The 25,789-nt window shown below is 38.9% G+C and overlaps 1 protein-coding gene across 1 annotated transcript in view; it reads right to left on the reverse strand.

Moving 5' to 3' along the window:
* Positions 1–25,789, reverse strand: part of LOC149047233 (E3 ubiquitin-protein ligase rnf213-alpha-like) — a 55,112-nt gene that overhangs the window by 22,223 nt on the left and 7,100 nt on the right. The window contains exons 4-38 of the mRNA XM_089202476.1: positions 24,961–25,125; positions 24,177–24,295; positions 23,643–23,822; positions 22,823–23,034; positions 22,087–22,376; positions 21,378–21,637; positions 20,438–20,659; positions 19,944–20,133; positions 18,795–18,862; positions 18,063–18,366; positions 17,624–17,719; positions 17,091–17,207; positions 16,611–16,896; positions 15,654–15,953; positions 14,171–14,775; positions 13,232–13,391; positions 11,952–12,181; positions 10,967–11,299; positions 9,821–10,656; positions 9,375–9,541; positions 9,200–9,274; positions 8,953–9,059; positions 8,535–8,685; positions 7,909–8,125; positions 7,389–7,659; positions 6,637–6,810; positions 3,716–3,824; positions 3,468–3,639; positions 2,875–3,070; positions 2,543–2,658; positions 2,258–2,452; positions 1,537–1,659; positions 1,241–1,358; positions 279–514; positions 99–181 (exon numbers count right to left, since the gene is read on the reverse strand). Of these exons, the coding sequence (XP_089058602.1) occupies positions 99–181; positions 279–514; positions 1,241–1,358; positions 1,537–1,659; positions 2,258–2,452; positions 2,543–2,658; positions 2,875–3,070; positions 3,468–3,639; positions 3,716–3,824; positions 6,637–6,810; positions 7,389–7,659; positions 7,909–8,125; positions 8,535–8,685; positions 8,953–9,059; positions 9,200–9,274; positions 9,375–9,541; positions 9,821–10,656; positions 10,967–11,299; positions 11,952–12,181; positions 13,232–13,391; positions 14,171–14,775; positions 15,654–15,953; positions 16,611–16,896; positions 17,091–17,207; positions 17,624–17,719; positions 18,063–18,366; positions 18,795–18,862; positions 19,944–20,133; positions 20,438–20,659; positions 21,378–21,637; positions 22,087–22,376; positions 22,823–23,034; positions 23,643–23,822; positions 24,177–24,295; positions 24,961–25,125 (7,483 nt within the window). The remainder of the gene's footprint in view (positions 1–98; positions 182–278; positions 515–1,240; positions 1,359–1,536; positions 1,660–2,257; positions 2,453–2,542; positions 2,659–2,874; positions 3,071–3,467; positions 3,640–3,715; positions 3,825–6,636; positions 6,811–7,388; positions 7,660–7,908; positions 8,126–8,534; positions 8,686–8,952; positions 9,060–9,199; positions 9,275–9,374; positions 9,542–9,820; positions 10,657–10,966; positions 11,300–11,951; positions 12,182–13,231; positions 13,392–14,170; positions 14,776–15,653; positions 15,954–16,610; positions 16,897–17,090; positions 17,208–17,623; positions 17,720–18,062; positions 18,367–18,794; positions 18,863–19,943; positions 20,134–20,437; positions 20,660–21,377; positions 21,638–22,086; positions 22,377–22,822; positions 23,035–23,642; positions 23,823–24,176; positions 24,296–24,960; positions 25,126–25,789) is intronic.

Consider the following 25,789-nt stretch of genomic DNA (forward strand, 5'->3'; position numbering starts at 1 on the left):
CAATTTGCTAGCTCGAAATCAAAGTTAAAAAATAAAACAACATTTTGCAAAAAAGGGGAAAATTACGAGAGGGCGTCTAGATTATAAAGTATCAATACCAAGGCGATCTTCTGATTCATCTGCTTTTACGCGATATCCAAGACCTGCTGATTCCAGCTTGTGGATCATGTCATCCGTGTGCCTGAAACATACACAAAGAAACAGCAATTTACCTCAGTTTATGGAAATTCAAATTCTAGAAAGTGTTGTCCTGGTAAAGCTAAGAACACATGCTGTACCTTCTGTAAGGATTGCAGGCAGCGATAAACTGCAGCCTTTCAAGACCTTGTCCAACAGGCCGACCATTGATTCTTCGGTCCACCATAACTTCCTTAATCATGGTCAATGACTCAGTGGTGTTGGCTTCATCAAAGAACAAAACCGTGTCGATATTCTTGTCTTGATTTGCGCGAGCCATTTCCTCAGCCTGATGAACTTTGAGCTCAATGTCTTCGTATGTTGTACCACCATGAACCTTAACAAGAAAATGATGTAATAGAATAGCCATTTCAGGGTGTGAAATTAATTTTTTTTCCTGATAGCCACTTGGCTCCTAAATTCTTCAAAGTGGTAGCCAATTCAAAAAATTTGGTCGCCATTTTCAAAGACAAACAAAACCTTTTTTTACGCGGTCAGCGCTCTAGATAGACCCTCCAAAATTAAGTTAGGGAAAAGATCTTTAACGTGCTACAAAGTGGACACCAGGATGGATGATATACAACGTTCAAGCTCACCTAGATCCAAGATGGCGTCTAGTTGTCGATTGAGATGCATGTGATGCGTTTTGGAAACAAACTTAACAAGGAAGTTTGCCGCCGATTAATCTTTGCGAATCTATTTAATTCACTATATCTTTTGGTAAGGTTATGATGAAACATTCTAGTCGCCAATTTGGCGACTAATTTTCAGGATTTGGTCGCCAAAGTGAAAAATTTAGTCACATTGGCGCCTGTATTAGTCATAAAGTCATACAGTCTCAACTACTAGGAGTGAATGTGACGTCTTGAAAGTGACATAGCTGTTAGGGTGGTGTCAAATTGAACTTTTGTTCAAAATGGGCTGCCTACAAGATCTAAATGAATGTGCACCAAGGGAACCACTTTCAGAATCAATATCATCTTTTCCACCATAACCATCACACAATATGACGACAGGACACCAACAATGGAAACGGATATTTGAATTCTAACATTAAACTTACCTTAACGAGAAGCATGTTTCGGGGTCCTCCAGGCCCTGCTTGTAGGCCGCACATGTATCGAATAAGACGGGTCTTACCACAGCCAGTCTCACCCATCACGATCACAGGGATGTTGCATCTGTAATTATAAATTTTAAAGCTCCGAAGTTAGTGAAAACCATGTGCTTCATAAGGCAAAGGGAAAAGAGCTTTAATAAAGTTTGTGTTCGATCTTTCTCAGTTTCGTTGCCATGCAGACGGATAGTTGCATTTGCTCTAACCCTTGCGTATCGAAACAATATATCACCACCTCTCACCTGAATCTCATGTGAATAGCCAGAATCTTCTTGACGTTGTCTGTAGTTAATTCATAGGCACTGTCTGGATCGTACAACCAGTTTACCCCCATCACAGAACATAACTGATTTAACTTGTCCTCTCTAAAACAGAGTTCAGTAATGTGTGGTACAAAATTTACCACAATAAATCAAAGTGTCACACAAGAGCTAGACGTTACGGTTAACTTTCACTTGTTTTCCATACTATAGGATGAATGGAAGCCGGTAGAACATTCCCCATTTTAGTGCCATATGCCAAGGACCTCTCTTTCTGATATTTTATCAGTCTTACCAAACACTTCGTAGTAAACAATTTATCAATAAGGGTATTTTGCAAGGGTATTATCAACTGAGTTGTCAACGTAAATTGGCCAACGTAAGGAGTTTCAAAGCTGACGTTTCTGCCGAAGGGCTAACGTTTGAAACGTCAGCTCTGAAACTCTCTACGGTGGCCAATTTACATTATCAACTTAGAAAATAATATTTCATTACCCTGTTATACTCTCTCACCTACGCAGCGACACAGTTTCTCTAAAAACTAACCCCCTCTCTGCAATGTATTAATTACTTTCTGTCCCTGCACATTTCAGTATCGTCATTCAGTGTTATCAGAAACCGTAAATGTTGACTCCTACATTTATAAAATTTACCAACGATGGCTCTGTTTGGAAGACAAATTGACTTATTGTCTGGCACTTACTTTTTGAAGGTCTCTATGCTTGTTGCAAAATCGACACGTTGGGCCTGCAGACCATTACGCAAAGATTTGGAGATTAAACCTTTCTCCAAAGTTCGATTTGTTTGTGGGTCAACAAGATCACCAGCGGAATTAATGAAGAAACCAAGAAACGTCATAGTTATGTGGTCTTGGTTGAAGAACAGGTATGGATGAGGACTGAATAATGAAAGAACTATGGTGAGACATACTGCACATAGAACATGGGAATTTAAAAGAGCAAAAAAAAAACAGTTAAGCTTCTTTCACCTGCTTTCCCAACGTCTTCTGAGTTGAAATTGTTCGATCTCTTTTCGTTCAAGTTCCTCGTCATCATATGTATGAAATACAGTGTTCTCTTCTGTCATGGATGGAGTGGCAAAATCCTAAAAAGGAAGGAAATACCCTCTCACGGCACTTACTGCTACTGCAAAGCCATCAAAGAATGTTAAAAAAAACTCGTGGACTTCATTGATCATGGTAATACATTAAAACCAAGCCTTTCTATAAGTGAAAGTCAAGTAATCGAGTAATTTTTTTTCCCGAAACAACAAGACTTTTATGGAGCGTTGAGCAAGAGAGGAGGTGAAAAGCTAACTTACCCTAGACATTTGTATCATAAAGCGCACAACAAAAGAGCGGAAGCCTTCAAGATTCAGCACATTGGGTCCCTCTAGAACAGTCCTCATCAGCTGCATGTCACAGTAAAAGCTGTGTTCGCAGTCGCAGAGCTGCGAGTTCAAAAAACTCACAAAATGACGAATCTCTGACCAAGACGGATCAGGAATGCCGCACTTTCTGTTGGGGACATAGTAGTAATAGTAACTACTTTGTTTAAACTAAACAATGGAGTTTCTGTTTTGAAAAACCTCAATTCAAAAAACAGAGACTTAAGTCTCGGTTGAACTAAATGCCTCGTGCATCGAACGGGGTCACTTATCTAACCACGAAGGTATCCCCAGAATGGAGCCTCCAATGCCACAATTTTAGCTTCAAAAAGAACAAGGCACCACTCTATTCCTCTTTGTTTGTGAATAAGATCCTTGATAAGGCAAATTTGAAGGACGTCTCTTTTGCAAGAAAACTCTAATTATTTTTATTTTTAACTGTTAATGTGACTTTCACCAAACGAAGAGCCGCCAAAAAACCATCTGTATACACCTGTAGAGCATCCAGTTAGCTATGTGCAACAAACCTGAGAAGGAGCATGAGGCAAGTCCTTTGGTCATCATCAACATCTCCAGGTGAAAACGTAAACTTGTCCAAGTTCTTTCCTCCATTTGACAGCTTAAGATATTGATAAACCCGTTGGAACGGTGCGTTTCGAAATTCTTTGTCGTCAAATAAGGGATTGAAGTCTTTCTGATCTGGAACAAAATTTAAGGAAACTTAACATAGTATCAGATACTTGAAGTACGATTCAGGGAAATTTCATTTCACTACCTGGAGCTTCAGCAAAACGGCGTAAAACAGTTCTTGGAGTTTGACATTCAATGGTTGGCAACAGATCATAGAAAGGCTGCTTAGACATTGTGGATTTCCCAGATAGCCTCTGAAAGTCAAAAGTGTAGTACACATCACGAACTAAGATAGTTCAGGACACGATCAAGTTCGAATAAAGAAACGACTACGTTATTCCCTTCTCTCCCTGAAGAGCCTTGATTGGGCTTTCCTCGTCAGGGAATATTGCTTTAGCTCATTTACTGTTCAAGTCGTGGCTAAGAAACAACAGCTTAGTAAGTAATTGTTTATGCTATTGTTGGAAAAAATCACACATTGCGAGCGTATGTTATAAGCTGGATCAGAATTCGATTTTGAAACCGTCGGTTGCACTTTCATCTCTTTCTATGTCTTACTCAACAACGGCTCTATCCTTACCCGATTAGGATTCGATTTTCATTGGAAAAATCCACCTACACAATTTTTCTATCATACTAAGGACGCAATGAAGTCTTAAAAGTCACTTTGACACTTGTTTCTTCGAAACGAAAAAAAAAAGCACACACTGTGTTGAGTTGAACCAACGCAGGGACAAGTGTCCTTCCTTTTTCACCTTTTTTTTTTTTCCAGTGTCAAACACTATTTACGCGGCATTGGTTAGTTTCGATGCTCATTGCTCATCAATTTCAGCACTAATCACCGATCGTGTGCCGCATTGTTAGAGGAGGTGGAACTCAGAGAAAATTAACATGCTCGCAGAACTTTTGTAAAAGGTCCACTTGAGCCCGTGGATGACACATTTAGCAGAAAAGCCGAGGCAATAAGCGACATCTCCAGAAAATCGTGATTTCCTATCACTTTGTTTCCCTGACAATCAAGTTAAAATAACTATGTGATAAAGCAGCAGAAGAGTTCATCCGCAAAATTGCGTCCATAAGTAGGCAAAGGGCTGTTTCTCATACTAGAAATATGTAGAAGAAGCGAGGTTTTATATCTGTTTTTTGTCTTCTAGACGTTTCAAAGCCAAAACAAAGGTACAGGGGTCCTCTATAATCTCTCTTCTTCAAAAGTCATATGGTAAAGGTGGTTTATTCAGAGTGATTTTAGTGAAACCTAGAAAAATATGCACCCCTCTGATGATTTTGAGACCATTTTCTATATTGTGTGGCGCGCACTCCGCCGATTCATTTTCAAATTTACCGCCGGTGAGGCTTAACAAGTCCCGGAAGTGTCGCAGAAGCCAGGTATGCTACGATAGTTTAGTTTTCCAAGCTTTCGCAGATCTACGGCATCATCAAGGAATGTAGATGGAATCTTTGAAGTGGAGAGTATATCGGGCGAGGTGTTAGGCTAAATAATAAGGGTTCGGCAGATAATAGGACAGGAAACATTTAGAACAAAAATAAATAAAGTCAGGGTAAATAATGTGGTCAGAATAAAAGGTCTTTGAGTTCGGCACATTCTTCCCTGGAGTTGATTTCGAGCTTAAATTTTCTAATCTTTAGTGCTTCGTGGAGGCGAAGGTTTACTTGGTCATTGTGTTTGTCGATAATGTCAAGTTTTATTTTCGCTTTTTTGGCGATCCCTTGGCATACGAATAAGTGCTTGAACACCGATGATTTGTTGTTGTTTACATGTGCTTTTACGCGGTCGCGTGTATGTCGGTTGGTGCTGCCGACGTAGAATTGCTGGCATCTGTCGCCTTTGATCTTGTAGATGGTATTTCTACGTGAGCAAAACTTTGTGTCTGCGACAGGGCAGTTGGTGCGTTTACATTCTGGTTCGTCTACATTCTGGTTCGTCTCTCTCGGTGGATAGGGCGTTTCTTAGAGTGTAAGCTTTATGGGTTATTCTGTTTCAATAGATCTTATTACGCCTGGTTATTCCTGGCAGCTAGTTTACTGCACCTAGGTCAGTCTTTTCTTTACGTTAGGTTTTTCAAAAGCCGGGTTGCTTTTATCAAAGAGTTTTACTGCCGGACCTGGTTACGCCACAGATTTTAAGTTCATTTCTAATACAATTAGTTTTTGAGTTTGTTGTTGTTGTTGTTGTTGTTATGTTTTGTAATTACAGTCGACTCCCGTTATTCCAGATACCCTCGAGGGCTAAACATATGAAATAATGTGTAACTGCAGAACATAAAGTTTATAACGTGGCTCACGAACAGAAAAAAGATCCCGTGACAAGTAGGAGATTCTGATGTTCGCACCCAAAGATTGGTTTCTTTATTTTCCATTATCGTAACATCGCTTTATACGTCAGTCAGGATTTTGGGCAAAATACTTAATTGTCCGCTATAGCGAGAGAGAAAAAATGTGAAATGTTATTCATTTGTTTTCGGAAGAATCAAATCTTTACATCTTGATATCCAAATACACGTCCATTTGGAATAGAAATCATATCTGCATTCACTTTGTGACGTTGAACTGGCAGTATTTATCTGATCAATCAATCAATCAAACTTTATTTAAAGAGGGTGACACTTAATAGTTAAGAACTAATGAACTTGTGGCCCTCTATAAACCTTGTTACAACTAAAAAAAAAACCTATCATAATTAATAGCCTAATTAAGAATTTAATTAAAACCTAGTTAAAAAATCACAATGTACAACAGATTGAGATCTAAAAGTTAAAGGTAAAACATATTGCTAATATCATGCGATCTAAGAATACATTTGCTAAAAAAGGAGTAAAAATCTTATCCCTATGCTGACTTAATTTAAAATGTTTATACAACTTTTTTTAAAATGTTTATGAACTTTTTATCGGTTCGGCATCTTCCTTCCCCAAAACTATGTATTTTTCAATTCCACCAACAGTACAATGGACAGAAACCTCTACCCAAATATGTTACTGCCTGAATCTATTGATTTACATGTGATATTTGTAAATGAAATTCGCACTCTTTAGCTTTCTTACTCACCTCTTGAATTTGAGCTTCTTCCTCCCTAGTGAAACCCATGGGTAGGGGAGCTGTAGTCGTAATCTCAATGATGTACAAGTCTGTGCTTCGTCTTCTCCACACTCTCCCCATCTTGTCACAAAGGCAGCCAAGGACAAGAAGGTTAAAAAGAAGAGTATCCAGTCCACGTCTCATCTGGAAGAAGAAGAAAATATTTCATGAAAAAACTGGTTTCAATTTTTGTCATATGATCTGCAATTAGGCAGGAAAAGATAACGATGTGAGCCCAAACATTTAACAAACACTTATTCTAGAGTTGTCGCTAGTATTGCCCTGGAAGTAATTAGTGAAACGAAATTTTAATACCAGAATAACAGCATTTCTTTATGAAGTGCTAATCTAGCCCTTTGACGTGTATAAGGATTTCAAAAGGATTGGAAACTAGGAAATTTGAGTGAAGTTTCACTTCCCTAATAAAGGGGCTAAATTTCTAAAGAAACTGCGGTTCTGTGTCGGTGGGAGAGTATAACAGGGTAATTTAGTATTATCAACTGAGTTGATAACGTAAGTTGGCCACCGTAAAGAGTTTCAAGGCCGACGTTTCGAGCGTTAGCCCTTCGTCAGAACGATTGACGAAGGGCTAACGCTCTAAAAGTCAGCTTTGAAACTCTATAAAGTGGCTAGTTTACGTTATCAACTCAGCTGGTATACTAAATTTCCCTGTTTCACTTCTTTAAGACTCATCCATTATGTATATGCATTAAGTTTCTTACCGAAGGTGACACGTCTAGATGAAAAATACGGGACAGCGGTACATTGACCTTCACTGCATGCGGAAGAAGCGCACCTACAAGCGTCGATGAATCGGTGGAGTTCCCATGAAGAGGTACGGTCACGTGCAAGAATGTATTAGAATCTTGTCTTCGCAAATTTGTCATAACCATGTCATTGTTTACAAGGTTGGGCAGCTGTTCTGTTACGCGACGAACAAACAAAGTCTTTCCCAATCCTCCTCGGTGTGACGAGACAACTCGAACAGAGAGTCTACAAAAAAGACAGCTAGTTAACCATACCTATTCCCTTCCAAAGAAGATCGCCATTAATTCTGAACTAAACAGCTGGGACATTCAAGAAACAAAGACTTCAGTCCCACCAGAACTAAATTCCTCTACAACCTTTGCAGCTGTCACGTGAATCGATGAGAAAACATTTTCCGGGGCCACTTTTTTCTAACCCCGAGGGTATCCCCAGAATGGAGGCTCCAATGCTACAATTTTTTTGGAGACAACTTACTTTTCTGGGTCTAAAGATCCCGCTGTTGTCCAAGTTATCTTACTACTACCGATGTATCCGTACTGTGAAGGAGGTGCTTCGAACTGATGCTTGAGGTAACTACTCAAGTCCTCTGGTGAAGGACAAGGTGGAGCAGCAACACGATACTGATCAAGAGCTGCTACTATGTTGGCACGGTCTTCATTCTCGCTACTGCAAATTACCACCAGGCCATAATCTGACAAGTAATAAAAAACCACTCACAGTTCTCCAGGGAAAGCATATGAAGATAACGTGCAACCATAGTCTCCGCATTCTGAAGCAATACATGTCATTGTTACCTCCTCCCCCCCCCCCCCCTCCTTCTATTCAATGTTAAAAAAAAAAAAAGGGAAATTCCTAAAAACCATTTCCTGTCCTGGCAACGCATCTTTATTTTTTTCATCCCAGCCTTGTAGCGTGGCTCCCAGCATGGCGTAACAATATTATCCGACCCAGCAGGTCCTAAGAAGCGCGGTAATGAACATAAAAAGGCTTGAGCCGCTTAAAGAATTGCAACAACTCTTTCACTAAGATGATCAGTAATTACAGGAGAGATATTTTATCAAAAAAATTTGGTAGTTAGTGGCACTCTAAGTTGAACTTACGTTCACCAGCCTTGCCCGCAATTCCCTGTGTCACTAGGCTAAGCAAGTCCACTGCTTGCTTACTAACAGAGAAGTCCAACACATCCGCATGTACAAGGCAATAAAACCGACCCTCTACGTCCCCCATGGCACGTCTCCATAGCAGCTCGATCTACGTCAAAGGAAAATGGTGAGATGAAAAATACAGATGATAAATGGTTGTGCTGCTCAGGTAGGAAAACCAAATTTTTATTTAGAACTCATTGACATCTCATCTATTGAAAGGCAACTCTTCTGCCTCTCCTCTTCAATGTACAACCGTTAGATCTCAGAAGTGGTATTCTAAGCACCTACACTCCAGAAAGGCTTTTTTACTATCAACTGTAAAAAAAAAATATATAAATATGCTGACAATATTCTCCCAGCAAGTACACTGTACCTCTTCTGTAGTGGTATCAGGAGTGCAAAGCAGCACCTCTTCACAGCTCGGCAACGACTGCTTCTTGTCATGCATATACAGGGCGAGGACTATAGCAAGAATGTCATCTATGAACAAATGCGTAAGAAAAAGGACAAATCGTATTGTAAGAAGCTCGCTGTTATGCGCATAATGTGGCATTATATAGTAATTAAACATTTTAAACATCCTATTGATTACATATTCCTTGGCTTCCAACTCGACCTACCTTTTGGAACAAGCATGAGGTTTGGTCGTCCTTTTTTCAAGAATGCTGGAAAGGTGCGAGCTGTTGCTCCAGTTCCTGAAAATGTGAAATTCAAACCATGTTCATGATCCAATCAATGGGGATAATTCTGAGATCACGGCTAAGGACTTTCCATAAGTGCAAGTAAGTGTTTTACCTAGAACTGAAAGTTCCCTAAGGATGTTCCCAAGCTGACAGAGTGTAAGATATTGACTAATCTCTGCCTCGTTATCTTCGTCTTTGCTGACCTCCTGCTCTTCTGTAATGATTTCAGTAGACGTAGATGACATCTCCAGTGCCATATCTGACTCGGTTTCGTTTGCACTAGCGGAAATAAAAATTTCACCATTTGATCGTCACTTTAATATATCATCTCGAACACCATCAACTTCACACCTTTACCACTAAGGTTAAACAAGTTCTGCTAGAGTTAAGAAACTGCAACTGTTAAATCAGGCATCCTCCGTTAATAGTGAAATTAGCTTTTTTTCTTGAACGCCAACATTGTTAATCGAAAAGAAAAGAAATACTTCAGTACTTTAATTATAAAAATCTTTAACTATGTCCCTTGTTGCATTAACTTTGTTCGTATTTCTAACATACCGTAACTCTTCCGCTTGCATTTCCAGTTCTACAGATTCAACCTCCTCTGGGAATACTTCTCGGCATATCATGGGATCTTGCTTTGCATCTTCGTACAAAGCCTCGATATCAGCCTCGTCCGCTTTTTCTAGACACCACAAAAGGAGGTCGTCTTCTTCTGCATCAACACCCAGACTCGCCAAAGCAGCCAAAGCGATCTGCTCCGAATAACCATCATCAGTAGCTGCGTTCAAGAAACTTTGAATCTTCGACGTTTCCTTTGGCCTTGATTTCTTGACCGATGCAGGTTGTATTTGAGACGCACTGGTTGCTGTCGAGGAAGTCGCTCCTAAGTAGTTGTTGTTGTCAAACACTGACCTGCGAGTCACCATTTCGTCTTGTGAAGGAACGTGAAAGAACGAGGGCAGCTCCGCTGTGCCTCTGGCGTTTTCCAGTATTTCTGTGTCCTTAAAAGCACGCTCTATCGCTGATTTTAATTGTTCGCTGGTTAAATTGGGACGAACACTCTCCAGCAAAGCGAGCACTTGGATGCTGCTCATGATAAGGCCGTTGCTGTGGCAAACTGTCGCAATTTCTTTCCTCAGTGTCATCAACTGCTGTGTTGTGAAGAAGTTTAGTTCTTTATACTCTTTCCTTGCGTCACTGACCTTCTTCTTCCAGTTCGTGTAACACGTTTCCATGAATTTGCTTTCCTCCTCCAGTTCTTTCGCGATCGATTCGCCCGCGACTAGGTCTTTGCTACAGCGGAATTCTCGCTTCCAATCCATGCGATGAATGTAACCGGATTCAAAGAGGTCGATGTATGCTGTCGCTAAACGCATGACACCTTCAAGATTCTATAATTAGATAAAATAATTCTGTTTGCCTCTAGAAACACCAACTTTGAAGGATAACTGTCCACATTACATTCTCAAACACTGAGATACTGCAGATTCAAATCAGAATCTGCACATACATGCAGCTCGTGCTAAATAACATAACCCCCTAAAAAATCGTGAGTGCAGACTCAACAGAGAAATAGCGACTGGCTTATTAGCATGCAGGACTCCTTTGCGTCATTAATTGTTCCCCAACTGTAATAAAGGCTCAGAAACTCTCTTTATCAAAAAAAAAGTGATACATACTTTTCATGTACGTGTGACTTACCCTGACAAACCGTTCCACGTCTTCCTTCCCTTTTTCAGCCTTTCCTGCGATCAACATCAGTTTGCTCTGTAAATCCTTCAATTCATTAATGGAATAGGATTTCGTCTGCTTCTCTTCATTCTCACCCTTTAGGGTAACTGTCAGTCGAATAACATCTTTGGAGGACAATCGCTTTCCTTGTTGTGTTGACGGAACGTTTCTAGTGTCCAAGCGACCCACAACATATACACCACTGGAGTTGATGTTCTTAGCCTGTGCTAATGACGTCATAGCAACCGAACCATGAGACTCTTTGACAGTTTTTAGCCACTCCAGATGTTTGCTGGTATCGCACTACGTAAAAATGTATAGGATGTTCATCAATCATGTATTTGGTCCCACTTTTTAATTTCCTTTGTTACCCTTTATGATATATTGAAATGAATTTAAAACAGTGGGAAATAAAAAAATTAATATGAAAGCGGTCTTCGCAGTAATGAACACTATTTAAGCAGTAGCGAAAATAAGGCCTTAAAAAATAAAAAATCAGGCCCGTACAGGCCTGAATTTTTTTCAGGTCTTATTTTCACTACTGCTTATGTAGTGTTCATTACTGCGAAGATCGCTTCCATATTCATTTCTTTACATGATTTTCATCCATTTACAGTCTATGGGAAAAACGTTTGCCAGTGCTAGAGTTGCGTTAAAGGCGGAAATTTGTAGATATTCGGTCGTTAGTCTAACCACAACTGTGATACGTGTTGGTCGACGAACGTTTTAACAATAGGAACTTTATTACTTTGCATTTAGTCACGACAACAGAGAAGAATCGCACAACTTTTATACTCATGTTATGTGCGCACAAAATACACGGGTATTTCATACAACAACAAATTCAATGTTTAAACTGGTTCTGTAAAAGTTGAAGGTGGCAAAGACTATCAAGAAAACATGCACATTACATTAGTAGAAAACACGGCTTCAAATTTCTATCCAAGTACTTTACCAATTTTTTGGGTAACATTCGATCTGTCTCCACTGTTTTCCACACGGGTTCACAAGCCTTTATCAGTTCGTCAAAGCCCACTTTATCGTCTTTAGTTTCTTTGAGGTCAAATATCAGAGGAGCAAAACCTAAACAGCTGGTGTGTAAACTGGTTATGCGTTTAGTTTCCATGTTGCTTTCACCAGCAGAGATGAAGGCCAAATCAACAAGAACCTTTAACTCTTGGGTGGCTATAAAACGAAAGAGATTTTTTAGAGATCGCACCTTGTCAACTTACTTTTACCAATGTTCATCGATAATGACCCACCCATTAATTTTCATGCGATTTTAATGGCTACTTTACGTCACGTGGTGCAAAATCACCGGACAGATATCACGCAATAACCCTCTTCAACGTTAATATTTGTCCTCCAATTATTTCCTTCGAAAAGAAAGAAACTTAATTCAAGAGTTTTATCTCTCCATTCCTATAATTTTACACGGAAGAAAAACAAACTCTTTTGATGGAGTCCAGTGATAGTGATATCTAAAAGCCAGTTTGATATCGCAAATACGCATTCACTATCGGATCAACACTGTCTTTAGCACGAGGTGAAAATTAATGGGAGGGTTATAATATAAATAATCCCGTTTCTGGCTTCCTGATATACTGGCTGATAATGTCCTTGGCCGTGAGTTTGTCTTCAAAATATTACACATTCCCTCGAAGCTTCACTTCTCGCCTAAATATTCATTTTTCGGACATTCTCTCAGCCGAGGACATAATCAGCCGGCATACTAGCCGCCCGAACGGGATTGTTTACTAAAATGCGATCACCGTATGGAAAAAAAGTGAACTGGTGTAAGACTATTAAAGAAGGAGAGGTTAATGGAAAACTGCCCGTCAGAGTTTTCAGGTGAGATGAGGTAAGGTGAGGCGAGGTAAGGTAAAGTGATCATGAAGGTAGAGATCAGCATAATTGTTTCCTATTGCTATCTGTCTAACTTTGAAAAGATGGTACCTGAGTGTTTGAATGTGCGTTGGGTAAATAATAAAACTATACGTAAGTAATAAAGCTATTGTTACAATTGTAAGCAGAGTTCATAAAATGAATATAAAAAGAAGTTTCCAACCCGGTCATGTCAATTATTTCTAAACCCAGGGCCCCTCTGCTGAACAAAGACCGCTAACGGACCCCATGCAAAAAGCTAGTGCCAAATTAACAGAAATTGGCAGCATTGATTCTTGTGTATTTGTCTCACGTTTTGTACCTGGTTAGCAGCCCACCTGCCCAACTTACATTTAATGGTAGAACGTAGCCACTCAACCAGTCGCCTACTGTGTACAACGGCTTCGAAGCATTGTGCTTTATCGACATTCAAACACTGAAGAGCTCGACCAGCCTTCGAAAAATTTTCCCCAATGCTGTTTAAAGGTTTTTGCTTGAATTCTGTTGATAGCTAAACGATGAAATCGAAAATATGCCAATCTTATAACATGTTGCAGTTTTACCAAAGCACATATCTCTCGAGCTCAGAAGAAAAAAGAATTAAGGTCACCTATAGACAAATTCAAAAAATTCTCAGCCTTCCTCGAATCCGAAGGCTAAGTTCTAATACACTTAAAACATAATAAACAGAATTTCCAGATCTTAATTTCATTATTCAACATGGAAACGGACAGATTTTGAAATATTCTTTCGAATGACTGAGAGCATCGTTTACACATTTATTTTAAATTGAGCATCTAACCTCCAAAATTCAGAAGCTTTCTCTGCGTATACTCTCTTTAAAAAATAAAAGATAAGCAATATTTTTTTAAGCAAATGCCACCAATTCTCTTTGGCATTTGACAGTCTGGATGACATCTGCCTACTAAATGCAAATAACCCACATTTTGGCCAGAAACCTTACAGACGGGAATTAGAACTTCCACAATAACCCGTATGCCAACGTTAAATCTCACTCTCAAGCAATCTTGATATGATATGGGTTTTGTCCTATATATAGCAAGCTTCAAAGATTATTCGCTGTTCAAGATTGGGGCAGCTTTTTAATGAACATTCAGGACACTCCGATCAAGAATAAGAATTTACAATAAAAACTGAAAGCGGAAAACAAAAAACTAGTTATTTCTATACCTCACACTTCAATGTGCCAACTAATGGAACTGAATTATTCAGAGAAATAATAAATTGGACCTATTTACTCTCGTCGGTTATCGATGGTGAATAAATTACCTGATTACGCAGATCTTCAATAACTTTGAAGTCCCCAGTGAAGGCCATTGCTTCCTTAAACTTCCAGATGGTGTCAGCTGCATTGGCGTGCTGATGAAGCTGTTGGTAACGTTGAATTTGGACAACTCGCGCTGCGACAGTTGGCTTCAATTCTTTGGTGTTGGTAAACGTTTGCTCTGAGCTAACGTCAAACATGCAAGACAACTCTTCCTCAAGTTTCTCTCTGCGGTCTCTGTAGACTTCAAAGAGCTCGTCGACATCTTCAAGCGAAATTGTCCCATCCTTGACACTAGCAACACGTAGATTCCAAAATTTAAAAGCTGGTCTCCAAACATTTTCAACGACATCAGAAAGGCTGAGCTGTCGTTTTCCACTTTCGTCATTCCTTCTGGCTGCTTGAGCTTTATTTCCATATTTTGTCCAAAGATCTTGGAACGTTAAGCTCTTTTGAACTCTTCTAAGGGTTGAAAGAACCTCTTTAACGGCCGGGGGAAGTTTGAAGAAGGTGATTTCGATTTGGTCATCGTCTTTTCTTTCGCACAAATGTTGAATCTGGATAGATGAAACATCTTGTAGGGCTTTGGTCTTGAGGATGGTCAAATCAACTGAGAGGAATGGATTATTTTGATCATTTATTTCATTGCACAAAGGTTACATTTAGCCAGCCACCTGACTATTCCCATCTTGAAGATATGACGCCTTCTTATAAGTAAGTCCGGAGATCAATAAAAAATCCACATGATTGCGAAAAGCAATTATCAATAACGACATATTCGTGATCATTGTCCCAAAAAAACGAACGCAGATTATCCTATAAAAAATTGTTAACACTATAGGATGAAACTTAAGGAAAGCCAACTTGGGAACAACCTTCCATTAGAGGTGAAATGTTCTTCTTCAATTCACATTTTTACAAGAAAAATGAAATGAAATTTGTACCTGAAGAAATTTTATATAAATGTAACAACATAGCTTAAGCCTCACATTCAAGACATGCAATATACACTTTAATTACGACTGTGAATCTATAAAAATCATGCATGTGACCTGCGGATTAAGATATGAATATGAAAGCGGTCTTCGCAATTATGAACACTTCTTAAGCAGTGGTGAAAATGAGGCCTAAATAATTCAGATCAGTACGGGATATGAACCCCTGACCTCGACGATACCGGTGCCGCGCTCTACCAACTGAGTTAACAAGGTAAGGACACCACTACAGGCCTGAATTTTTTCCAGGCCTTATTTTCACAACTGCATAGGTATGTGTTCAGTGCGAAGATCGCTTTCATATCCATTTCTTAATACGCAGTTCACATATAAGATTTTCGTATATTTCCAGTCCTTTTTCATTACTTCACGGTTTTATTACGAACCAACATGATGACCAGCGCCCAGTTGGCTTGTTAGCTCAATTGGTGCCTAGAGGGGCAACAGATAAATGGTTACGGCATAAGAGGAGAAAATATTCTCCAGAACTCACCTGGCGAGATCACGTCACACATTCCAATAAATGTACCCAAATTTTCCTTCACGGCACGGAATTCTTCAATTTCCTCGATTCGTTTGGCCATGCTACGCTCAGCATCGTTCCTCTCTACGCCGGAAATTGTCTTCAGAAGTTCCACAAACGTTTTTTGATGGTTTTGCACAAGTAATAACACCTCGACCGTTACGGAGCCATCGGATATGTTTCTCACAAGAGCATTGAACAATGATTTAGCCAGTACCAAAGTTTCCTGACCTTTTGGCAAAAGTATATGACTTCTTCCTGACTCATCTCCTGTAGAGGTAAACAACCAATTATAATCTTGACAAAACCTTTCAAGATATTAGGAACTAAAGATCGAATACATGAGAACATCTTCTCGTCCCAGTATTCTTCTGTAATGCGATACCTTTCTTCCGGCTCCTACTTTCAAAATATTCTTGTAGGTTATTCTGAAATCTGTGATTTACCCTTAATTATGATCCATTAAATATTTTTTTGCTCGCACGCAATTGGTCTCAGCTCAAACCAGGGATTATCCGAGGATATCACCTAGGTGGTAATCCCCTTTCGTCCTTATGTCGACTACGATAAGTTTTCTTTTAAAATTCAATTTCAGCTGAGAGAGCCTTTTGTAGTTTTCACAGGAGAAGGGAAATATTTTTTTAATAAAGTCGCACCAAAGAACACTCAAGAGAAAACATCCCACGCATTAAACAGTAGGCTGTTCCTCACGCTCGGTTAATCAGAGGATATAACTCACTTTTCACTGGCTTATTTCTATCCCCAGTTCTTTTGTTGATTTGCCAATTTCATAATATTCACTTCGGTTTTAAATTAAGTCACGCAATGGGCACAATTTACTCTTGGTTTAAATTTCAGTATGGATATACGGAGCAGAGGCAAATATAGAGACCAAAGAGAAATTTAATAGATATGACGTGGGGTTACCAAAGAATTTCAGGTATCCAGACATCGGTTTCCAGGTCAGAAGAAATTGAACAGCTCGAGGATCCAAAGAAGAAGTGTCTGTTTCCTTTTGTGCTTCCTTTTGTGTTTCCTTTTGTCTATTTTCCTTTTGTTTCCTGTTTTCTGCTTCCTCTGGCCAGGACCTTGTAAGCAACATGGATAAAAGCTCGCCGTATTTTCCTGCGTTTGCGTTCCTTGTATTACGTTGATTACAGGAATTCACGATCATCATAAACACACGCTTATCGCCTCCTGTTGTTTTTCCTGACTAGATTGAAAAAAAGAGCACTTTCAGAAGTTAATCAATGTCATTTCCGTGAAAAGCTAAATAATTTCAATGACATGAAAAGATAGATCTGTAAATAAAAAAGTGGGAAAAAAGGCGATTTCTACATTCCTTTACGCTGGTTACTTCTGCTGTACCCTATAAAATTATGAAAAAAAAATTTCCACGGGACTCACGCTAATAATCTTCTCCATGGCTTCAAATGCAAGATTGGTGAACGATTCTCCAACAGCTGGTTCAAACTCATCCATATTCATTTCACAAAAAATTTCAACAAGGTATTTTTCCTCCAGCTGAAAAAACGGATGTAAAGCATAAGTTGTGTATGCAAATAGTTAATTTCATTTCGAAATCCACTACATTTCCAAAAGGTTACACATTTAACGTTACAACCAGAAAAACAAAAACCATATGCCTGAACATCTGGGTAACCTAAAGACAAGTCTCGCTATTTTGTTAATTCAATCGAACTCTTAGTGACCAGTCCAAAACGAAAAAATGATAAGGACATAAATGTTCTGCAGAGGTAGCAAAGGTCATGGCGATCACTATGACCTAGACTTTAAGAGGGATTATGCCTAAAAAAAAAAAAGTTATCACATTTCAAAAAGATACTTCCAAGATTAAATTACCATGAGATACGCGCACTTTTAGTAAAACTCTCCAGTATCAAATGAGTCCGAAAATGTTACATTACTCCTTTACGTACCCTTCTTGCCCGGCCAGACAGCTGATCGATTAAGAATTTTCGGTAAGTGATAAAGCCTTGATTTTCCTCTGCAATCCAAAGAAGCTCGCTCCAAACCTATTAAAGAAATTGCAAACACACTGCTATGAATACTGATAACTCCATCTTTAGTACTGATTTCTCTAGTCTGATATTGTTGAGATAAAAATCCAAACTTTAAAGATTCATCAACAATCAATTAATTTAACGGAAGAGTACTAGCTGCAGGACGCTCTACCTGCTGGCGGGTGTATGGAAGGTTAACGTCCTAGGCTTGAAGACGATTCTGATGCACATACTAGGTGAACTTGGCCTAAAACGACCAGTTAAATGAATTTCGGAGTTCGTTGAAATGATTTAATAACTTGAGATTGGGCCATTACTTCTAATCTAACACTACATTTCCTCCCCTTTTACATACCAAAAGTTCTCTTCGCAAGGACTCACTTCCGTCGTAGGAGGACATGGTAGGAAAGAGATCATTCACTATCCTGGTTCTGAGGCTCATTAAAAGTTGGCTTATGGAGTTCTCCTCGCTGTCCTGCCTTTTATCTTGATCAACATTTTCATTTACCTCTCGTCTTTGTCTGCAAATACTCGTAAACAGAAGTTTTATGGCTTGACAGATGACATCCAGGTTATCTTTCAATGTCGACTTTTTGAGGCAAATCTCCACCAGTTTTAAACACAATAAAGTTGTAAACTCAAGAGTCTTCCAGTTAGTACTGTAAGATAAAGATTGAAAAAGAAACAGGTAAGAGAACTGAACCTGGAAGGGCGGAAAAGTAGCAAAATCAGGGGGGACTCGGCTTTCTCAGCGTCTTCGCAATAACTTGGCTCTGTTCCAGTGCCGTTTCCCTGAAGTGGGTCAGCCCGCCCTAGCCCGCCCCTTCGTACAAAAGAAAAACATAATATCAATAGAAACACCGGATTGAAATCAAAACATTGTCTCTTTCAGTAATAAAACCGACTATGACCCTATTCTCGGAGCCTAATGACTTGAATAAATTAACTGAATCACAGTTTGCCACAGAATTCCAAGTGAAGCTACACAGCCATTCACCATGCAAGTCGCCAATAGATATTTGACGTCCAAAATGGCTGAAAAAAAATTGAGGCTATTGTGTGAGGATGTAACTAATTTGTAACCCACCAAGTTTGTCCTAACTCCGTTTCTAACTGGGAAATCAAAAGTTTGATGCACTGAAGTACACTTTTCCACTGTGAAAAGAGAAGTTGCGAAAAGTTACTGATCTACATAAAGATTAAAATACAAACAGCAATTGTAAAATTTGAAAGTTCATATCACAATGATTTTAATAGGAATAATCATGCTCCATGTGCCTCTTCAACTGACATTCGTTGAAGCAGCCATGAATTTACCAGATTTACCAGATTTCTTGATGATAATTGAGCTTATCATATAAATTACGGAGTTCTACAAGAATTTCCAGCCCTGAGAAAAGCCGTAACAACACCCGTGAAAAAATACGCTATTATTTAGCGTGTGTTTAATATCGCCAATTAACTGCTGACACGTCACTCGCCTTTCGCGCCACTCGGTCAGGTTGATGAATGAATGGCAAAGCCTTCACCGTTATTTGTCAGAATTTTCTCGGATAATGGCTGCTAGAAAACTGAAAAATCCGTATCGCTTACAGAGAGTGACGTTCAAACTTTCCTAGAAGGGGAAAAAACCAAAATACGAAAGAAAAACCAAAAGTTTCGTACTCAGTGGCTTTGGTAATAGCATTTCTCGCGGCTGAGAACGAAAATTGACTATTGGAAGATTTGCCACAGGCCGATTTTAGCCGTGTACTTGAAAGATTTCTTCTGTTTGTAGGGAACAATTCAATAACTTACTACTTTGTATATTGAAAATTAGGCCTATTGTTTGTTTTTGTAGTGATTCAACACATGTTTTCATCTTGAGTGGGCCAACGCACTTCACGATTTTATTCGGGGATCGTCGATCCTTTTATTTTCATTCATTAATAAAATCAACTTTTCCTGTCAATAAAGGCTATTGTGCTTCTATGATAAACAAAATATTACATGGTTGCTTGTAGATATGAAATTACTCTTTTCATGTTCAACTCGACATCTCACTCGTTCGCTGCATTTACGCGTGAGCTATAGAGTTAAACACTCGAAGAGAAATTTCACATTTACGCGCGCCCATATATTATTCTCTATTTATTGTATGAATTTTCATTTGAGCATGATACCCCCAAAGGAACCCAAGATCAGCAATAACTTTAATAAGTTAATAATTCTAAACGCGATTTCAAATGGTCCTCACCTTGTCTGCAGACACCGATCCACGGGAACAGGATGTGATTAGGGCGACGCATACGTCAGAAATAGAGAACATTTTTGACTTTAATACCTTCTCCAGTTTTCCAACAGGAATAACGTGGAGAAAGATTCTTTTCAACAAAGGGTCAACTTCAAAGGATGACGTTAGTCTAGGCAGTAGATCTGAAAAATTCCTACCGAAAATAACAAAGTCATTCATACAATCACTCATATATACTCATCGATTTTTTAATTTTACATTCAAAGCTTGATATCGCCTTTGATATCAAAGAAATAACGCAAAGGAATAACCACATGTCCATTCAGGCAGGCTTTGCTCCCTTTTCAAGAGAAACAACGGTCATGAATTCTTTTTCAGGTCAATTCTATTCCTCTCCTTCTTAATAGCAATGCCAGGGAATATTTTGGGATCAAATGGCAAAAAGTCTAATGGAAAAAAAATTATTTCCTTCGAATTGTTTTCAGAAATAGACTTACAGACTTGCTGCCTTTCTCTGGAATTCTTTTAGCTTCAGTTTCTGAGCTCCATGCCATTCAGGTTTGTCATAAAATCCTTCAATAACCAGCTCTTCGAATGGCTGTGAATCTCCTCGTAAGAAATGCAGTAGTGGCACGGCAAACAGCCAAGTCTCTGCACCTGAAACCCAGCTGTCTGTCATAATTTGGTTACAAAGTTCTTCAATCCCTTCAGCAGCAAAGCTGCGAATAAAGAAATACCACACAACTTTGTGAATCCATGTAGTTGAATTTAGACTTACTTTCCAATTGTTCCCCACAATACCAAATCTGGCACTGTTTCCATAGAAGGCAAACCAAATTAGTTTCACCTTTCCCTTTGGCATTGTGCTCTGTTTTTTTCTACCGAGTGATATGGGCAAATTTCAAATTAGGGACCTAATATGATACTCTGTAGGTAATTCAAGAGCCATGTCTTCTAGACAGTTTTATTTGAGTGATCCACTGGTTTTATCGGTAATCCTCAAAACAAGATAAGACAAGAAAGAATAAGTACCATAGGAACTGTAAATAATTTGCCCATTGAAATGCAAATAATAGTTGGGGTTTTATCATATGTATGATTGTATATTGTATTTCTTGATTCTTCTTTTCGTAATAATTGATCTTGTTGTTTTCGGGAAAACTTTTATCTCTATTTTTTGAAATATTTGACTATCTTCATAACCTTTTTTAAAACTAATTTAGCATGTTTGCACACTCAAATTAACTATTTGACCTTGGAGCTTCATCAAAACTAAGTTCGTTTAGTCAGATCGCCCTGACGAAGTGCTAACGCTCGCAAAGTAAGCTTAGAAACTTTTTGCAATGACCAATTTACCACATCAACCCATTTGATAAAACCAAATTATCCAGTCTACATGTGGGTTGCCTTTTGTCAAGATACTTTACAACAACTTACCTTCTGAGTCCCTCGCTAAATTCTTGCAAAACGACTTCATACATGGTACATTTTTGCCCAGTAGGATCGGCCTCAAGTGACAAACATCGCAAAAGTGTGAGCACGTGTTCTCTTGGTAACTTCGTTTGGTATAGTTTGAAAAGCGTGACCATCCCCACGGTGGAAACCAGTGCCGAAATTCGGGTTTCAAATGCAGCATCACTCTTGGTCAACACTGCAAAGTTTTCCCCCATTTTAGGTACCAAGTACTCCCCCAAAACCTTGACACAAAAAAAGTAAAAACTCCAAAGTGTGTCTGAATTTAAAAACTGTATCTTGGACAAGCTAATTTAGTAATCAAAACAGGCACGCCACCCAGTGCATGTATACTCATCAGATGTGTCATGTGTAGTTCATTGTGCGTTGAAGTTAGATACAGGAAAGAACACGAGAGAACATTCGGTTCCCAAGAATATCCTTAAAGTAAATTTACGTTACCTCTAAGACCTAAAGTTAGCCTGTTGCACGGAGAGCGATGGTAGAACAGAGTGGAAGAGGGAGGGTTAGGACTATCGCGACCGTTTTACAACTGAACGCCTCGAACAAGCTCATCGAGAGTAACTATAATCCACTTTCAAAAGGAAGACTTGTGGAAATAATTAACCTCCAATTCATAACACTTTAACTACTAGTATTGCATTTAACCATTGCCGGTACGTGAAGGCTTTACCTGATGAACATTGAAGTTTGGTGGCTTCTTCGTTTCGGCCTTAGGGTGACTCGATTTAATGAAAACGTTGATCATACAGTTTATCACTTCATCTGCCCTCAAAATCGCATTGGTAGCGCTCATTTCTCTTCCAGCGTCATCGACAACAAAACCTTTCCACTTTGGTAAGAAGACGAGTAGTGCCGCCGCACGATTACCAGCCGTTTCCTCCGAACGGAACCATCCTTTAATTGTTTCAAAGAAGTTTTTCTCATAAATGTAGCTTACTCCGTCATATTGGTGCCATGTTGCTATCCAAAAAACAACACATTTGAGCGTTAAAAGAGATGTAACAATCAGTCTTCGTGTTTGCGATGACTTTGTAAACGATACATTGCTCCAATCGAAAACTGTTGGTTGTATCTCCATATCTTTCGATTGCCCCTCAATGTACCTGTTCAAAAACGTGTTTAAACCAACGCCCACTGGTCAATACAAACTTGACTCATTTCTACACCAGATCTCAAATTGCTTCAGACCTCAGTCACTATACATTTTTAAGGAGACGCAAGATAGGTAAGTCGCCTCATCTTGTATTTAAAAACACATAGTATGACCATATGAAAATCCAGTCGTCTCACCTAAAATTGTGAAGGCTTGACGCAAAACAAATTCTCCGTGTACTCAAGCACCATTAAACCACGGTTAGCTGCCAATACTAATACTCCGCCGATCGAAAAAAAGGTTAAAAACTTACCCCCAGGTGTCAGGTATTTGTCAGGAATGTAAAGGAATCGATCGACAATAGATCCACGATAGCGCTGAAACTCGATAAGCTCTTCCCATACAACTTCTCCATTCTTTATTATCGCGTACTTGTAATGAGTTCCGTCATGGGCACGATCCATGCTGAGAGTACAGCGACCAATAAAACGAATAAGCTCTTTCTTGTCTCTTCCCTTTTCAATGCTTAAAAATTAAGAGCAATGTAAAAGGAAGAATAAGGATCAATCTGCTGTTTTGCACTATGCTGAGGAGACTAGTCAAACTACATGTAAGGTAAATATACTGCGCGGATGATAATAGGGACCGCTTTACTCAAGTGCAACACTGGGCTATAAGTTTTGATTCAGCTATTCTACTTAGTAGCGTTTGTTAATATGGGAAAAGCTCAATAACAGAGCTAAACCAGCTGTTTAGAAGCATTCTTCCTCTTTCATTACTTCACAAATAACCCATCAGTTTCAAATGATAGACATTAAATTTCAAAAACGCAAAGTTAACTTGTCAACCTCGATGGGTGAACGCCACTTGAGTATTGCAGCCAATGAGAGAACGTTAATCAAAACTGCCCGATCAATTCCATGTACTACCATGATAGCCCGAACCCGAACTACCCAAAAGACCATTCTCAATCACATTCCACGAACGTGTATGGGAAAGAACGAGGCAACATGAACCAACACACTTGTCCGCTAATAATTTCAAATTCTAAAAAAAACTATTTCGGAATTACAGTGCTTACTAATCCCACATCATAGATTATTGTTTATTGTAATATCTGTTTAAAACTTAACCTTTTTAATTCCATGTCAACACAGTTTAATTCAAAGTCTCCCAAATCTTTTCCGGAAGCTCGAATATGTAAGCGTTCCTCATCCATTTTTAAGTTCGACACCAACAAAACATGGAACACTACAGTAACCCCATCCTCGGGTTGAACCTGCATCAAGCTACACTTTGGCAAGGGTGAACTTCTGTAAACACATATCAAAGTAAAAGAAAGATGAGTAATCAACCGTAGAGAAAAAAAAATTAATGGATTGTACAAATGATGAAATGTGGTAGCGGCAGTTGATCACATGACCACTGATTAGGTAAAGTACAGCTAAAGTACAGCTAACAATTATTTTAAACTGCCTGTGTTTCTATACACTCACTCTCAAGAAGACAATTACACAAAAAGGCTTCAGTTTTTGCAAGAGGATGATTGACTACAACCTTATATGAGATAAGTAATCTTTTAATTTTTGCAGCATCAAAACGACAATCTGTTATGTACTCTTTTTAAAAGTTTACGTGAGCGACACTCTGTCAGAAAAAATACTTACAATGGAGGTCGAGTGCTTTTCTTTCCTTTTCCTCCTTTCCCCTCTTTCTTTAGGACTGGAGCATTCGTTTGAAATTCAGTTCCATCTTTTCGGTACCAAGATCCAGGAGGTGACCCCACCTAACAAAATTTTAAACGTCACTAAGTCTCCTTGAATAGAATCATTGTAATTCTGTTTCTTTAGGACAAAAAAATACTTCAATCTTTTCTCCTTAACCCTAACTCATCTGAAATGAAGCGTTTGGACTTAACCAATTCTTCTTATCTGTAATTCAAAAATAATACAACACCAGAAAATTCCTGTTAAAACATTTCTGTTCAATTCCATCAGTTTTTTTGGAGAACTGAATTAAATTAGATATCATAGGTTTAAGTTCAGGCGAGAAAGACATGAAAATTTTGACTCACGACGACTTCAAGGACTTAAAGAACGTTTAATTGCTTAGGCATAGGGTTATTTACACAAGAGCATAGCAGTACAATAGCTAGAATCTGAGGCAGTTAAATTCCGGCAACAGAACAGGACTTTGGTAAATAGATGAACCTTTCTCGAACTTCCTCAAGTCATCTACAACGTGTAGGCAAAAGTTCGAAAACTGATATACAATCCTTGAGAAGTCACAGACAATAAACTGTGGCTCTGAATGATAGACCATCACCACGCTCGTGAAAAAGACAAAAAACGTCCTTCTTTAAAATGACACATTTTTGGCTTTTGAAAAAGTCGTTTACTTCCAAAAATAGTTTTTTTTTCCTCGAAAAATTCACCCAATGTCCATACTTACTTCCTCTGGGCCATTTGAAGGATCGCTCAAGGCAGTTTCATCCCCTTCCACAGAACTCTGGATCAGAGCTGAAGTATAGACTTTCCCACCATTTAAAGGTGGATTTCCGCTTTCAGATGACTGTAATGATGTACCGGGAGTCTGTGTATCTTCTTCTCCTCGTGCCTAGTAGAAATTAAGAAAAGAAAACGCCAAAAAATAACTTACTGAAATAAAAAATGATATCCAGTCAGATACACAAAGCTTTTGGCGTAGTTGAAAAAGGAAATGGGCTTGCTACTGACAGGAGAGAAAGTAATTGCATGAGCTCCCGATTTCTTGGTTGGTTGTCAATCAATGAGTTGTAAAACCGAGTAGGTAAACGAAAATGGAATTCAAGCATCAGGACAAGATTCTGGAATTTTAACTCCGCTTTAGAACCAAGTAACCCAGTGATCTTCGCAAGTTAACCGTAATAACACTCAAGCTGAAAAAATCAATAAATTACCCATTAACACAGGTTAATTGAAGTGTTATTCACGTAAACCATTTCACGTAAACCATTCGTAACATTACCAAATGTTTCCCAATTCACAAATTAAGTCAAAAATTAATGTATGCTTTTACAAGGTGGAAACACCTTATCATTTGCAAAGAAGTATCTATTTTTGAGGTGGATCTTCCTTCCATTGGGGAAGAGCTGGTCAATCTTACTCTGTCAGGCTGGTGTCTCAGGTTTTTCACTTTTTTATGATTTGCATTTTTTGGGGGGTTATTGTTCCAGATAACTTTTTCTGAGAGACGCTTGGCTAAAATTTTCTTTGAACTTCTCCGTTCCTTTTATGCTGCC

This window comes from Pocillopora damicornis, chromosome 4 (assembly GCF_964200805.1).
Source record: "Pocillopora damicornis chromosome 4, jaPocDami1.2, whole genome shotgun sequence".
NCBI lineage: Eukaryota > Metazoa > Cnidaria > Anthozoa > Scleractinia > Pocilloporidae > Pocillopora > Pocillopora damicornis.